Raw genomic sequence first — 15,606 nt, forward strand, 5'->3', positions numbered from 1 at the left:
ATATTCCTTGTTCGCTTCATCATTCTTCAAACCCAGCCACAAAACCAAACGTCTCCAAGAGTCCGTGCTTTCCCTACATAAGTGAGTTTGTCGGTTTCTGCGTGATCGTACTTGTTCGAGCCTTGCCATGAAACTCGCGGTGCTGATGAAATTAGAACATCTGACACGAGGGGATAACCGATGGCGAGTAACGCGTCATAAACTCAAATTCCATCACGAGAGGCAAAAAGCCACATGTATGGGACACAATATCTATTGTTTGCTTTACATCGAACAGTGAGCTAGCTAGATTCCAACATGATGTTATGTTTCTATCTGTGTTCTCCATGGCTTTTTCGACCGGGAAAGAAGTTCAGGTCCTTCTGCGAGGCTCATGGCCATTCCTGGACCTGATGCAGGTCGAATACCAGTGAAACCAAACAGCTCGAGGGCCCTTTTCCGAAGGTCATAGCCAGAGTGATCTGTTAGACCGTATTCGCAGATCTCCTGGCACAAACAAGAGAGATGGCTTGTTGAAAGTGTGCACGATCTGCTGTAAAGTACCTCTAGGTGGGCTTAGACTTCTTATTACATTTGCTTTGACCATCTTGGGCCGTTGAGCCAGGCGTCTGGAGACGAAGATCTCGGGTGATCGATCTCGAACCATGACCCTGACTGAGCGACGTAATAGAAAATATGCATACTCCTATGCCATGCCTCTGGGGATGCTTCTCTAGTGACATGTAGCCAACTTGCGTAGAATGTCTTGACACCAGCCCGGGTGAATCATTGATATCACCTGGACATGCCAAACATCAAGTTTAATTCCATCACTTGACCTTGCCCATTATCGTATCCATCCCTCTTTCTGTGTATGTGCTTGCGGCAGCTTGCTTAACAGCAGTGATCATAGCACGATCCCAGTCATCACGGGTCTTTAGAATCCCTTCAACCCACGACAGTTGAAGGTCCCAGAATTCTGTTTTGAACCGTTCGTAAACACCAATCACTTCCATCTTGTCAGCTTCCAGTAGCTGCACAGTGAAGTTTACAGCCTTCCACTTTGGCTTGATGGTTTCGTTGAATGCGTCGGGATATTTCTCGAAGAATGCAAACGCTGCTAGAACGTCATCCCTAAATCTAGCCGGGAATGGTTCACCTCGTCGGAATTTGACGCCTTTGTTTGTACGTATCAGAGTCAGATATTGGATCAGAAGGCCATCGGAAAGCTCCTCAATCATGATATCCAAAAGTGAAGGGTGGAGGACAGCATTGTAGTCCGAAATGTAGTCGTCGAAAGTGGTGGTAACTCGTTGAATTGCAGACTGTTCATACCATTTGCCGGGGACGAAAAGCTCCGTGAGAATGGTTCGGAAGTCGACTCTGAAGATGAGAAGAACGAAGCGATTGATGCAATGGGTGGCTAAATCTACATAACCATCCCGCAATGCATCCATTTCGGTGACGCCATTCGTTGACATGAATTTGGCAGACGGTGGTGTGGGTAGTTTGATGAAATCTTCTCTGAAACGAGTTAGATATCCTTTTTGAGCGGTAGGATCGTCTACAACATCTCCTGCAGCATCATCGACACAGGCAATCTGATCGTTTGCAATGGCTAAAAGCCAATCTTGAAGTGGCTGTAAGGTTTCGAGCAATTCAGGTGAAGGATTTTTATACCGATCCACTTCTTCATCGATAACTTTCTCCCATTGTTGCTGTCGCGATTTGAGAGCGCTAAACATGGCACTCATGACGCCCTCTACCACATCTTCACGTTCAGAATCACCAGCAGCCATAGCCTGCTCGTGTAGCATTCGCCACATGTCACCGAGGGTCTTCGTTCTAAAATGACCATCCGGATCTTGGTCGATAGCTTCTGCCGAACGTGAAGAGAAATTCTTTCTGTCGGTGACGTACATCCGGTCGATCCAAGAATTGAGAGCTTTTGTAATCAGATTTCTGTAATCCCGAATCAAATCTGCTTCTCGTGAATCCAGTACATGAGGTTTTAACATAGACTGGGTGTAGTCGAGTTTCTTCATTTTCTTATAGTACACTTCGATATAGTGTACAATAGCAAGCATCATTTGAGAGCGTAAATTTTCATCATCGACGAAAGAAATGAGAAAGTCGTGCATGAGTCTGTGATAGATGTTGACATAGGTATTATAAATCTTCCACTTTTTGGGAAAGAGGTTTTGCATGCCCTGCTTGGCTACAAACAAGTCATTGAAGAACCATTTCGTATGCTTGTCAAGCTTGTCAGGATCGCCTTGAAATTCTTGCCTTGTCTCTTCGAATTTGGCTTGAGCAACGGCTTCGATGGCCTGAAGGAATTTCTCCTTATACCCACGAATTGTTTTGGGACCTATTGTGAAGGATGTAAATTTGCTGACCAGGTCTTGGTGATCCTTCTGCGCGTCTTGTAAAGCTCGCACTCGGTCATCATTCTTCTCCTCCGAAGCAATGACAATGGCCAGACGAACAATTATGCCATTGTTATCTCTCTGAACTAGTTCGATGAGGCTCAGGCAGACCTGGCCAATATGATCGTCGAACACTTCGATGATGTTATCGAGTTGTTGAAACCAGTCTAGCAAGGTTTGTTCCAGACTGGCGTCCTTTCCCTTTCGTATCTGGTCCAGAGCCTCATCGCGGAAATCACGGAGGCGAGTCAATCGCATGTGTGCCTCGAGTAAGTTGGGCTGATTCTCCAAGTCAGCCTCGTCATCTTCCAACAGTCTCTGAACAAGTGAACAATCCTTTTCGAACGTATCCAGACCTGCCTGCATTGCTCTGGTGGCTTCGAAGTTGCGATGGACTCTTGCAAGGTAGTCGAGTTGTGGGAAGTTCTTTCTTATTGCCTGCGCTTGCTCACAGAGATCATGAATACTCTTCATCTCTTCCTTAATCTGTCCGACCAGTTTCTGACCCTCGGACAGCGTCGACATGCCATTCTGCGTACTGTCGAGATTCTCTCGTAGACCTTCTCGTAATCTGGCATCCACATCGTTTTTCTTGCGGTTAATCTCGGCCTTCAGACTGATGATCTTCTCTAGATCTTCCGGGGTGCGTAGGACATCTTGAAGTCGTGGCAGGCCAACGGTGCCATTCGCGGTAGAGTTGGAAGCCATGCTTGCGGAGAGAGAGTGAAAGGGGTTTGGCGACAGCGACTCAGGGAGTACTCTTAGGACTGTCGCGTTCCCTCAACATTGCATGAATCAGATCCACCGGAAGTCAGATCACAGCCCTGCTAGATATCAAGAGAAGAAGGCTGTCAGGGGATTGTGAAGTCGTTGCATGCTGTTAATACTTGATCGATTTGGAGGTGGGACGCAGCCTAACGAGAGGTAGGGTCAGTGAATGTGGTGCCCCCAAGTTCAGAACGCCTTATGGGGCAAAGTTATAGAGTAGCCGAGCCAGGAGATGCCCATAACGTGCTGGTTTAGGGGACGGCCGTCGGCGTGTCACCGCCTAGAACCCAGTCAGAACACTACCTTGAGCGGAACATATAATGCCGTTTATGATTCAGTGCACTCCCGTACCGTTCTTACTCCTGCGAAGTATACACGTCCACGTCGCACCTGTTTTTTCCCATCCTCAAGTCCGAGTTAGAAGGTCATCAGGATTAGCTACCTCTTCATCCTCAACAACACCAATCATCCTGCACACAAAAACCCGTTTCTGTACGCACTCTCCGACAGCAATAATCAACATGTCGTATTTCCGAATCACCCTTATCAGATCCGCCATCGGTCTCCCGAGTAAATCAGCCAACGTCCTCAAAGCTCTTGGTCTGCGCAAACGAATGGCCACCGTCTTCCACCCAGTCGAGCCTTCTGTGGCCGGTCAAATTATGAAAGTTAAAGAGCTGGTCGCCGTCCGCGAGGTCGACAAACCCCTGACCAAACAACAAGTCCACCAAGAACGAGTACCGGACGCCGGATTCTACATCGAGTCTCGGGCCAGGGACCAGAAGTCTATCGCCTAGATTTTGAAGCTGGATGCAGAAAAGAGGCATTCATCGAACTGACTGAAGTGATGAACGGCGCCACATTTCTCTTGTTGCACAGTCGCTTCGATCAGATGCTGATCGTCGGCCATAGTCTCGACTCAATGGACTAGAGCACAAAGCCACCCTGACACGGAGCTTAGGTGCGACCATACCACATACAAGCACCCAGATGCCAAATCGAGGTCCCCCGGAGACGGCTCGTACATCTAGCAGGCCACTGCCTCAGACTGCAAACACGACATTGGCTGCCAGCGACCGGGGGGACCATCAGCTCTTCACTCCCAGCTGCTTGCCATGTGCGGCTTCTCTGGTATCGAAGTCTTGAGGAATCTATCTCAGCTCGCTTCTTCCCTGATCATCAGACTCAGTACTGAGTAATACAGAAGACGCCTGCCTCGCTGGGAACACGAACTGCTAGCAGGACCGATATTCACAAAAGTGCAAGCGATCCAAGTTCGGAGAACATCACATGTTGGAGAGCCCGTAAACGAGTCATGGATGAGACGAAGCTGTGCCCAAGATCGAGAGCATGGGACCGTGGTTTCGCGAATCACTACAAATCGTAGTCCTCAAACCCCGAAGCATGGAAGTGAGGCGAAGAACGGAACTGGAATAGTAGGGGAATGTTTCAATATTGTATATTATCTGCGCACACATATGAGCCAGCCACTGTATAGAAAAATCCACATCTTGATACCAAAGGTCCTTCATAGTCTCCTTGTATCAAAACATGATATATCCGTGCATAGATCAATAGTGGTAACTATGATGCTTTCATAAAGAGAGAGGGAGAACCAATAAATGAGCTCCGAATAATTTAATCCCTGGGCCGAAGACCTGTCGTCATATGGATTCCGCAATTGACATATTTACCCCGGACTGGCTTCGACTCCCTCATTCACTCACTCACCCACTTACACGAGCTTCATCCTTCTACAAACAAAACTCTACCACTAACGGTATCATAATCTCTACCTTCGAGTCTCAACCATGAAGGCAACACGGATTCTCTCCCGCGCCAGCAACACCACAGCAAACAGCTCACTATGCCTGGGCCGCTCCCAACCCATCTCGAACCCTTCAATCAGCACCAGCACCAGTCTACGACTTTCCTCCCAGAAGCGCTCTCTGTACCATAGAACAGCACTATCAGCTTCCGTACGACCATTCCTCTCCCTCTCGAATCCACAACGCTGCCACCACCACCACCAACCACAACAACAACAACAGACTCGACCGATCAGCACCACCCAACGCACGCTCAAGGGCATACAACCCGACAGCGCGGACCCGGCACCACCGAAAACGGAACCAAGCACAAGCAGCACGGCCAGTCCCATCGCGGCCTCGATTTCCGACTCCGAATACCATGAGATCGCAGACGAATATCTAGATACATTGGTCTATGCCGCGGAGGAACTGAGCGAGAGCTCCGAGAATGGTATTGACGTTGAATACTCGGTAAGAGACCACCATAACATATATGTGTATATGTATGTAACGCTTTTCAGCTGACAAGCTTGCACAGGCCGGTGTCTTGACGATCATTCATCCGACACAAGGCAGCTACGTGATCAATAAGCAGCCGCCGAACAAGCAGATTTGGCTGTCGTCGCCGGTGTCGGGGCCCAAGCGCTACGATTGGGTCGTGTCGGGGAGGGATGCGGCGCAGCATGAAAAGGAGGGGTCTGTGTTGCTGGACGATGCTGAGGCTGCAGGCGATGATGGTGAGGGTGGCAAGTGGATCTATATTCGTGATGGGTCCAGCTTGTCGGAGTTGCTGAAGGATGAGATTGGTGTCATCGTGAAGAAACAACCTGGCGGTGATTAGGGATAAAGATGAGGTGTGAGATGTGACAGTTACATTCAGCGAATAGCTGCAGAAAATAGACTAGGAACAGTGTTGAAGCGACGATGGATTTTAGTGTATGAATTCCAGCGATAGGTGGACGTGTATATAATAGATATGGAAGTGTTCATTAAGGGCCAGCTAGTCTTACCACCCCAAGTTTCAACCGTCTAGAAACGTAAGTATCCAGGGAGAAAGGACAAGGTCGAAAGCGCAACAAGAAATGACTTTTCCTATGCCACCAAACCTCCATCGTTGAAAAAGTATTCCAAATAGCAGTTCAGTCCATGGCCCAGAACGAGCTCATCTTCTCTTCTTCGATCCACCAGACCGGGGTGTTCCACCAGCAGGTCGAGAAGGAGTTTGGGCTTGCGGAGGAGGAGCCGGAGCAGCAGCGCCTGGAGTGGGAACTCCTGTTCTTGCGCCCATTCTCCTACTCATAATTTGTCGGGAGACAAAAGAGATACCAAGCATCATCAGCCAACTTGGTGTACTCCCGAATCCCCACATGACATATCCAAAGGGAATTAGAAGATTGAACTTGGCAAGCCAGCCATCAAATGGATGTACAGCCCCTTCATATTCAGGGAAGTCCAGATAGCGCGCCTTGGTGGCGGATGGGATGGAGAGAATATCGGCTGTAGTGGCAGAAGACATGTTCAATGGGACAACGTGGAGAGGGACCTTGGCTTGTGGCTCGGTCTTCTTGGGCACATCGAAGTGATAAATAGATGGAAGGGTAGTCCCCCATGCAGTGCACACGATCTCATCCCTATCGCAGTCGAGGATTGCTAGGTGAAGAGGTTTTGCTGAGGCTGCTTGAACTGGAGCAAGCAGAGGGACCGAAAGCTGATAAGGACGAATATCTTAGATTCTCATTGGAGACATGCGAAGGTGTTGAGAAAGACTTACATTCCAGGTTGCCTCTGCATGTCCACATCGACCAAAGCAGCTTTTGTTTCCACCAGTCACAAAGATCAACCACTCTTCCTCAGTGTCCAACTTGGGTGCGAGCTTGCGCTGCCAGTTGCGGATATTGATGCGCTCAACTCTGTGCTCAGCAACATAGGCAGCACCAGCATCCACAGGTCCCTGGTTAGGAAGGAAGCTCTTGGCCTTGTCAAACCATTCAGTGGCCTTTCCAACGAAGGGCACCTGGTCTGCCGTTACCAGCGACGACAGAAGAGGAGCGAGTAGGAGAATTGATGAGAAATGCATGATGAGCGACGCAGCACTCAATCAATGTATGGCAAAAGGCACCAAGGTAGGAACGCCCGCACAACACTGATTAGAGTGCTTGTAAATCAGGAATAGAGACGCAGTTCTTGTGAAGGGGACTTGAAGTGAATCAACGAAGAAGAGGATACATGTTTTTTTGGGAGAGAACCTTAGCGAGAACTTGAACAAGAAGGGAAGGGACAGGGTTGCCAGTGCTGTTCACCACTACTGCAGTCGAACGTTCCTTCCACTTCAACCACACGAGCAGCAATCACCTTCCCTATCAGCGTATGGCGTCACCCACAGCATTTCATTTTAACCGAAGTTGGTCCTCATCTGAGGGGAACTTGAAGGCAGCTTCCGCGGCGGCCTGTGGGCGGTGGCCCATGGGTGCAGACTCCGAAGCCTCCCAACTTCAAGATCCCTCTTCCGCTTCAAATTTGGGGTCCCGACACCCCAGCAACCACGTGGAGTGGAGTACCGTGTGAAATTGGTCCAGATTTGCAATTGAGGATGGATTGAATAAATTCAGTACGAAGTATGTCTACAGTAGTACATGATTCAACAACTAATGACTCGTAGATAAGACCTAGCTTCTATACTTTACTGGCCCGACATTTTCTTGATCAGATCTCTAATGTCCCCAACCTTGACCTCAGCCGTCCAGTGATCCTTGTCTTGCGAATATAATTCCCATATCTTGCTTGCAATCAGTTTGGCATTCATGTCCGGATCATCGTCACTAACGACCCCTCCAATGTTGACACTGCCGACGTGTATGCCTTTAGGACCGGCAATCTGACTAAGACTCCCAGCGAAATTCGTTTGAGCAGCTTTCTGCATTGACAAGCAGAAGAAATCGCTTATGGGAAACTCATAAATTCCACTGTTGCCGAACAAGAACGACGCATGCCTGTCTGGTTTTTGGGCAATAGATGTGAGATGAGGAAGTGCCCATGTCGCTGCCACGTACATGCCGATGTTCATACTCTGTATGGTGGTCAGAAGGCACATAGGAAATCTCAATCCGTCTTCGTGTTCATCTTACCTTGAAGTCATCCAAGATATATTCCGGGCTTGTTTCTCCAATCTTGCTCGGCGCAACTCTTGCCGCATTGTAGTACACCACTTCTGGAATACCCATCTCAGTTTCCACCTTTTCAAGGGCCTTCTTCAGTGCGACATGGTCTCCAACATCGACTGGAAAGGCTTGAACTTTCACATTTGGTGCAATCTTCTGGACTGTTGCAACATCGTTCCTCAGCCGGTCGGTATTTCGAGAAAGCAACGCGATATCAAATCCTTCGGAAGCGAAGTGTGAGGCCGTGGCCAACCCAATTCCTGGGCCAGCACCTAGGATAACCAGAAGCCTGACAGTCATTATACGGTGCGTGGTGGGAGATCTTTAGAGAATTTCAGAGACTCCATCACCGTTGATGTCGACTGAGGGATACTCGTTGTATATATAGGTAGACTCATTATTCTTTCCGGAAAAAGCTGGTGGCCTCTATGTGCCTAAGAGAAAAATGGCTCGACCTCTTTTCCTTTGCGTCATTGAAAAGTAAAGCTCTGTTTAGTCCGCCCCGCCCATACAGTAACACTTCGAAAATCATAACGTTAATTAGGTCCGGTCAGCACCTTGGTTTCTTCAAAAAGATGAAGCAATGTCAATTTCAGGACAAAGAGCTGCCTCGGGGCATTCCACAATTTATAGGAGGCCTGAATCAGTGGACGATGAAGGCATTTGCTGAGCTTGGCTTTGCACTGAGTCAAGACAAAGGCCCCACCGTTGGACCCTCTGATCTCCTAGGAGTAAAAGATGGGTGGATTTTCCTTGTATAGAGGCGCATGTAGGGTATACGTATGTCCACTACTCCATGTATCAGCAAGGCGTCTTACGGGCGAAATGGCACGCGGGTAAAATCCGTAGTTTGTTTAGGTAGATACTGATTCAAACAATGCTCTGCTTGGCACGGAACGGTTTCCTTCTAGGCAATGCTTTGCTTGGGTGACTCGGTCTTTCAGTGTACCACTCAGCCTGATACCTCGAAAGGCTGTAGGTGAGAATGCAGGCAAGGCTTAGAACGATACTGTGTGTCTGAGAACTGCTGGTGCTAGTGCCAGGGCCCCTGATTGAAGGAGTAAGTCACGCGAGAGAAGGTACGACCGTCACGGTGCTTGAACCCCTCGCCTTGGCATCCACTACCCCACGTTTCCAGCCAGACACTCAAAACACTCGAATCGTGGGGTCTCCGCAGAAACACAAAGAAGCCACCCATCCATCTCCATCTGTCACGTTCGACATTCCTCACCTGATTTTCTCACACCACAACTACAATCACGGACCACCATCAGCTTTTTGACATCACCCTGCACTATTGAACCAGAGTTTTCCCGACAGAAAACATCTCCTTTGCATATCCAGTCCTAGCCAACCAAATTCTGTCTACCCAAACAACCAATTCCCTACCATAACCGGCAAGATGAGTGCAATTCGTGACAACGAGAACTTCGAGCCCATTCAGGTGCTCGTCACTCTCCATGATAACATGAGTCTGCTTGATCTTGCTGGTCCTCTTCAAGTTCTCAACCATGCTCAGCATGATGCCAATGACGAAGGTCAGCTATAACCCCTGCCCTGCACCAGCATAAATGCCCACTTCACTGACTTCGTACTCGTGCTGCAATATAGACACAAAAGCATTCGAATTTACCTTCGCTGCCGGTGATCAGACCGTCATGACCAAACAAGGTGTCTCAATCGACGCGCAGGTCTCCTTCAAAGAAGCCCTACAACGCCTTAAGGAATTTGACGTGCTCCTGGTCCCGGGTGGTGATGCTCTCAACATCGTCAAGAAGGAGTTACAACCAATTCCTCTCATCAGCGCATTCTCTGACCTTCAAACCGCGGATCCCAGCCGGGAGAGAACCCTTTTGGCCATCGACACGGCTGCCCTTCTACTCGCAAAGGCCGGTCTCTTGCAAGGACTCGGCGCCACCACCCACCCCGATTTCTATATCAAGCTTGAGCATGCTTGTCAAGAGGCGGCAGCCAATGATACACAGGAACGCACAGACGTTATGGAGGAGCGTTACGTGGTCAACAACGCCCGCTTCGACCTCGGAGAAGATATGGAAGAAAACCCATACGTCTTCAACAAGACCCGTACCAAGTCTACTGCTCGTAAGGGCAGCATTGCACGCAAAGAGAGTAACGCGAAACGCGAGAACATTGTCCGTCGCCAAAGCATGAAGCTTGGTGGCATGAGAGTCATTACCAGTGGCGGAGCCGTCAGTGGTCTTGACGCGGCCTTGTATCTCGTTTCTGCCTTGGTCAGTCACGAATCTGCCCAAGAGGTGGCTAGACTCTTGCAATATGACTGGGTCAAAGGTGTTGTTGTTGATGCTATTGATGTCTAAAAGAGAACACAAAATGCTCGTCCACCTGTGGCTTAGGGCTAAAGATCCTCGCAACGATTGGGTTGATAACGTGGACGACTTCTATGGGTTGAATCTCGCTAGGCGAGAACCTTTTTGAATTGGGTGTATGAGTGCAAGGAATATAGGCCATAGGAATATGGAAATCACTGATCAATCGCTGCTCTGAGATGAGCTAAACCATTTAAACTTAATCACAGAACTGTGCCGCGATGCAACGCAACGCTCTAGTACTTCTAATACAAACAACTGCAACTCTACGTAGACCAACCGAGTTTGCATCGCCTTAAACAATAACACTTGGGCCTGTCGTGTGATGCAATCGACTAGTTTCAGTGACCATTTCTGTCCTTCCACAACAAAATCCATGAGACTTCCGTGGGCATTCCAAGACTCAGTAAGCATATCTGCGAGCTCCTAAGAGTCTAAACTATGGGTATAGTTCCCGATCTCATTTGGTGCTTCATACTCAAGTAGATGATCGTTTGGTTTCATGCTTGCTTGTCCAAATGTGTTCTCCAACTTCGAGGGGTGCAAAAATACCCCTCGGTGAGGACGTCATACATGGATCATTTGCTTCACCGAACAAAAGGTCTTGGCGGAAACAGAAATCTTGGCAGCACTAGGCCCTTCCAAGCCACACTTTCCATTTTGCCTGCGCTCTGGTGTACCGATTGATTTTGTCCTCACGACGACAACCTTCGACCTCGTACTTCACAACCACCAACACCGTCAAGATGTCGAACCGTCCTTCCGTTGGTATCGTCGGTGCCGATGGCGCCAGCAGCGGCAAGACCCTGTCTCTGCCAGCTGTCTTCAGCTCCCCAATCCGTCCCGATATCGTTCAGTACGAAAACCCATATCCTACGAGAACCATTGTCACCTAACCCTCACTTTTAGGAGCGTCCACACTGGAATCGCAAAGAACAAGAGACAGCCATATGCCGTGAGCGAAAAGGCAGGCGAGCAGACATCCGCAGAATCATGGGGAACTGGTAGGTTATGACTTTGTTGAAAAGTTGGGTCCGGAATATCAGAAATATCTAACGAGTTGCTTGCCAGGTCGTGCTGTTGCACGTATCCCTCGTGTCTCTGGTGGTGGTACTCACCGAGCCGGTCAAGCTGCTTTCGGTAATCAATGTCGATCTGGCCGTATGTTCGCACCCACCAAGGTCTGGAGAAAGTGGCATCAAAAGGTCAACCAGGGTCAACGGTAAGGGACAAGAAGGCCCTATGATATTCGTTCAATGGACTGACGAATCTTCCAGCCGATTCGCAACTGCATCTGCCATCGCAGCCAGCGCCGTTCCAGCTCTCCTCTTGGCCCGTGGACATCGCATCACTACCGTCCCGGAAGTCCCACTTGTCGTTTCCAGCGCGGCATTCGAAGGTGCTGCTCTGGTCAAGACCTCTGCTGCTGCTGCTCTGTTGAAAGCCGTTGGCGCTGGTCCAGATATCGTCAAGGTCCAAAAGTCACGCAAGCTCCGTGCAGGAAAGGGTAAACTGAGAGGCCGACGCCACCGTCAACGTCGTGGTCCCCTAGTGGTCTACAACCCTGAGAGCGATGGCAAGGAGCTTGTCCGTGCTTTCCGCAACATCCCCGGTGTCGAGACATCCTCTGTGTTCGCCTTGAACCTTCTCCAACTTGCCCCTGGTGGTCATCTAGGTCGCTTCGTCATCTGGACTTCCGGTGCTTTCGAAGCTTTGGACACCATCTACGGCTCCACCACCGAACCATCTGCACTGAAGAAGGACTTCCTCCTCCCATCTAACGTTGTCTCCAACGCCGACATCACCCGTCTGATCAACAGCTCCGAAGTTCAGTCCGTTCTCAAAGAGCCCAAGGGCTATGCTACCACCAAGCGAACTGGCGTCCAGAAGAAGAATCCTCTGCGCAACAAACAAGTTCTACTCCGTCTCAACCCCTATGCTGCCCAATACTCCAAGCAGAAGCTTGGCCAGACGAGCACGGCAGAGAACAAGAAGCCTGAGCCTCTCAGCGAGAAGTTCGTGGAACTCCTACACGAGAACTAGATTAGAGTGTGTTCCAGTTTTCTTTTTCGCGTTGTCGTTGAAGGGGAATATCCGGGCTGAAATGTAGCGACGAAAGCTCTCTTCCACTGGACGAGCAGGAAAACGATAGGAGTTTTTTCCCCAAGAGGTGATAGGAAGATGAATACAATCGTTCTTTCGCCCATTTTATGTCCATGATGTGTCCACTCAACAACGCAGGAATCCCTATTCACTCAGGTCACAATGCGTACATGCTATCAACCCACGATTTCTTTCCCACATATCATCGCGAATTGCTTCTGTCTCTCATCTTCCCAGGCCTTCCCACCACTAACTTCAACCCAATTCATGAAAGTACAGATTCCCTGCTTCTCTCCTATGACCCCTTGAACATGCCTCGACCTAACGGCAACCACCCCTCTCCAAGTATGCCCAGGAGAAGCGTACAGCCCTTGCGTTACCGAGTCCGCTGACCTCATGTGCAAAGACGACCATCCGGGCCCATGCACAAAGCGCCACCGTCTTGATTTGTGTTCTTGTCACTATCACAAAGACCTCAAAAGCCGGCGGCAAAGCCCCAGGTTGTGCAACCGGCACGACGCCACAATTCACTGGTTGAGTATAGGGGCAAAGGGACTGTAAAGGTTTGGAATCACAGTCGAGCCGCCCTGAATGTCCGATTAGGCCTTTCAACCACTCACATCGACTACTGGGGCATGGTCAACCTAAGCCTTTGGCCTCTTGTTGCAATTGCATAGAGCAGCTCGAGCCAAGGGGCAGAGGACAGGTAGGTTTTTGTACCTGGACGACTTCCCTTGCTGTACCACGATACTCCGTGTTTAAAGAGCGACTGATAAATGGGCCCTTTCCCTCTTCTCTTGCCCCTCGATATCTGGCAGCCTGCGCTATGAACGCAACGTCGTCTTACTCCAGGGCTTCGGAGCATAGGTCGGCCCTTCATGCGACTTTCTTCCGCCTGGGGAGGGTGCTTCTTATTGTTGAGTGTTACGAAGATGGAGGGATCTTAAAGCTGTCGTTACATACCCAGGCCTACTGACAGCGTAAGTCTGGGACAGGGAAGGAGGTAACATTGGGATAGGCACGAAAATGAGAATGGTTGGCGCAGGAAGTGCTGTTGCGCTTAACATCGAGGATTTCAACTCCTCTGGCCACTCATCTCGACGATTCCTTGGTGCGTAAGCAGTTTATCAATGACCGAGTCCTTGGTCCAAGGGAGGAAAGCAAGACGCTGCCTCCCAGATCACCCATCTTGTCTCTAGGCCATGTATTCCGACAAGCACTTTCCTTCCCCGAGCCAGCTAGCGCATATGAGGACCACCAAAATTACGAGAACTACCGCCAGGACGAAGATCTGCGGCTGTGTGATGGCTTATTGAAGAGTTTTATGCCTGTGTCAAGCGTACTTTCATCTAGCATGCTATTCGGGGTGGCATGGATGATGGTGGTTGTGACAACGAAGAAAAGAACTCGGTACTGTATATAGGCGTCGAGCTATTCCGAGACCTTCAGATCTAGTTTCTTCTTCACTCACTCCTCCTGAAAGTCTTGTTGCTGCTTGAAATGATCTGTCGAATTCTGTTATACGGGAAGGCAAACTCGTAGCGTAAGGTGAAACAGGGGGCACGATGTCAGGACGAACTGCGAGGTCATCTAAACCATTGTGTTCCCTGTCAAGTTCAAGAGGCCACTTCCTTACCTGGTACGAAGCTATCACTGTCCGTGACCGGTCTAGTTGGTCGCAGCTTTGAGGATCGAAAATCCACCCAAGAGGGGGTCATCATCTGCATTCAGGAGCTGTGGCAAGAAATGTCCTGGTTTCCATAACCACAGGCGAACCAGCCTCGAGGACCAAAATTGCATAGAGAGTCGTTTCTAACCTCTGGCTTTAGAGTCCCGGTCTGGAAATCCATGATTTCCGCAATGACAGGCAAGCCAGCCGCGTTGCAAACGGCAGGGGAAAGCACTGACTTCCAGTGTCGCCTGACCCATGTCGTCGATTCCGGATGCCCTCTGCATATTTCACTTCACGAAAATAATCGCAGGAAATGGTGCTGCACAAATCACCTACCGTCAGAGTCGTCTTCTTCATTTTGCTGCTCCAAACTTCCAATGTTTTCTCATGCAGCACGGCACTTACATTTGGATCTGAAGTAGTAGTGGCAGTCACTAGCAGTCCAGTATTGGCATAGATTTTCTGTCAATCTATCCATACCAGAGCTGAAGAGCTGCTAGATCAATCTACGGAGTTAGTTGCTTCAAATACTTTCACTGCTTCGTCCTCTCTCTCTCTCGAGCCTGGAATTGAAGGGTATAATGAACATGGGAGTAGTTGTGTACGTCAATCGAGCTGAAGAGGGAGGCGAAGAAGTCAGTGTGAATGGCAGTTCCCATGATATTGGCTGAACGACCACCCCAGAGGCTTGCGATATACCACCGATGTTGATATATTTTCTCACGAGGCAAAACCCACTCTCCCAGAGCACGGGTCGAAGTAGCAATTGGGATAGCATTGTAAGTGGCTATGCCCATTGATAAATCAACACCAGGCCTGTAATTCCTCTCGATGTCGACAGCACGGTCGACGATGGTGTCGACGACCAATTCAGCAGTCCCGCGGAGGTTTCTCCTTGCTGGAGTTTAAATTAGCATTTGTGACGAAAACAGCGCCAACAAAGCAAATGTCCCAGCCGACAAACGCAAACGCACCAGCCATCACATGCCGGTAATTTAGAATTTGTTGCATCTTGGATTTCCCTAGAGAACTATAACTCTAATACTCCACAGAGGGGAGAACCATGTGTCGCCAAATACCGCCAAGATCTTATCTCGCTGTGTTACGCGCGTTCTGCTGCCTCGTCTCGGTACCTCTATTCGGACCGAGATCCGGTGAGAAGATTGTGGGAATCCATGGATGAGATGAGGGGAATGGTGTTTCATTGCGGACCTTTTGCTGGATCCGTTGTTGGTAAACCATAAACAGTATTTGTATGATAAGCAGCCGACTCAAATGGGTCTAGTTAGGAAGTAAATGATTCGTCGGTAAGGCTACTAACGAAAGGGATGGACTCGG

The 15,606-nt window shown here is 49.4% G+C and overlaps 8 protein-coding genes across 8 annotated transcripts; 4 read left to right on the top strand and 4 right to left on the bottom strand.

Annotated features, from left to right (window-relative positions):
- Positions 1–809: 809 nt before the first annotated feature.
- LTR84_012306 (uncharacterized protein) lies at positions 810–3,116 on the bottom strand (the record flags this gene model as incomplete). The annotated part of the gene is made up of 1 exon (XM_064855830.1): positions 810–3,116. The coding sequence occupies one exon, from the start codon at positions 3,114–3,116 to the stop codon at positions 810–812; it is 2,307 nt and encodes a 768-aa protein (XP_064708490.1).
- A 581-nt stretch (positions 3,117–3,697) lies between these two features.
- Positions 3,698–3,973, top strand: LTR84_012307 (uncharacterized protein; the record flags this gene model as incomplete). The annotated part of the gene is made up of 1 exon (XM_064855831.1): positions 3,698–3,973. One exon carries the CDS (start codon positions 3,698–3,700, stop codon positions 3,971–3,973), a length of 276 nt encoding a protein of 91 aa, XP_064708491.1.
- A 1,014-nt stretch (positions 3,974–4,987) lies between these two features.
- On the top strand, positions 4,988–5,828 carry LTR84_012308 (uncharacterized protein; the record flags this gene model as incomplete). The annotated part of the gene is made up of 2 exons (XM_064855832.1): positions 4,988–5,458; positions 5,526–5,828. The coding sequence occupies 2 exons, from the start codon at positions 4,988–4,990 to the stop codon at positions 5,826–5,828; spliced, it is 774 nt and encodes a 257-aa protein (XP_064708492.1).
- A 321-nt stretch (positions 5,829–6,149) lies between these two features.
- Positions 6,150–7,064, bottom strand: LTR84_012309 (uncharacterized protein; the record flags this gene model as incomplete). The annotated part of the gene is made up of 2 exons (XM_064855833.1): positions 6,150–6,695; positions 6,759–7,064. The coding sequence occupies 2 exons, from the start codon at positions 7,062–7,064 to the stop codon at positions 6,150–6,152; spliced, it is 852 nt and encodes a 283-aa protein (XP_064708493.1).
- A 603-nt stretch (positions 7,065–7,667) lies between these two features.
- On the bottom strand, positions 7,668–8,445 carry LTR84_012310 (uncharacterized protein; the record flags this gene model as incomplete). Its single annotated transcript, XM_064855834.1, has 2 exons — positions 7,668–8,054; positions 8,113–8,445. The coding sequence occupies 2 exons, from the start codon at positions 8,443–8,445 to the stop codon at positions 7,668–7,670; spliced, it is 720 nt and encodes a 239-aa protein (XP_064708494.1).
- A 1,102-nt stretch (positions 8,446–9,547) lies between these two features.
- LTR84_012311 (uncharacterized protein) lies at positions 9,548–10,484 on the top strand (the record flags this gene model as incomplete). The annotated part of the gene is made up of 2 exons (XM_064855835.1): positions 9,548–9,683; positions 9,757–10,484. 2 exons carry the CDS (start codon positions 9,548–9,550, stop codon positions 10,482–10,484), a joined length of 864 nt encoding a protein of 287 aa, XP_064708495.1.
- Positions 10,485–11,239: 755 nt separating this feature from the next.
- Positions 11,240–12,536, top strand: LTR84_012312 (uncharacterized protein; the record flags this gene model as incomplete). Its single annotated transcript, XM_064855836.1, has 4 exons — positions 11,240–11,349; positions 11,403–11,497; positions 11,565–11,715; positions 11,771–12,536. The coding sequence occupies 4 exons, from the start codon at positions 11,240–11,242 to the stop codon at positions 12,534–12,536; spliced, it is 1,122 nt and encodes a 373-aa protein (XP_064708496.1).
- A 2,265-nt stretch (positions 12,537–14,801) lies between these two features.
- On the bottom strand, positions 14,802–15,249 carry LTR84_012313 (uncharacterized protein; the record flags this gene model as incomplete). Its single annotated transcript, XM_064855837.1, has 2 exons — positions 14,802–15,166; positions 15,243–15,249. 2 exons carry the CDS (start codon positions 15,247–15,249, stop codon positions 14,802–14,804), a joined length of 372 nt encoding a protein of 123 aa, XP_064708497.1.
- Positions 15,250–15,606: the final 357 nt, after the last annotated feature.

The sequence above is a fragment of the Exophiala bonariae genome (assembly GCF_035927105.1).
Source record: "Exophiala bonariae strain CCFEE 5792 chromosome Unknown scaffold_7, whole genome shotgun sequence".
Taxonomy (NCBI): Eukaryota; Fungi; Ascomycota; class Eurotiomycetes; order Chaetothyriales; family Herpotrichiellaceae; genus Exophiala; species Exophiala bonariae.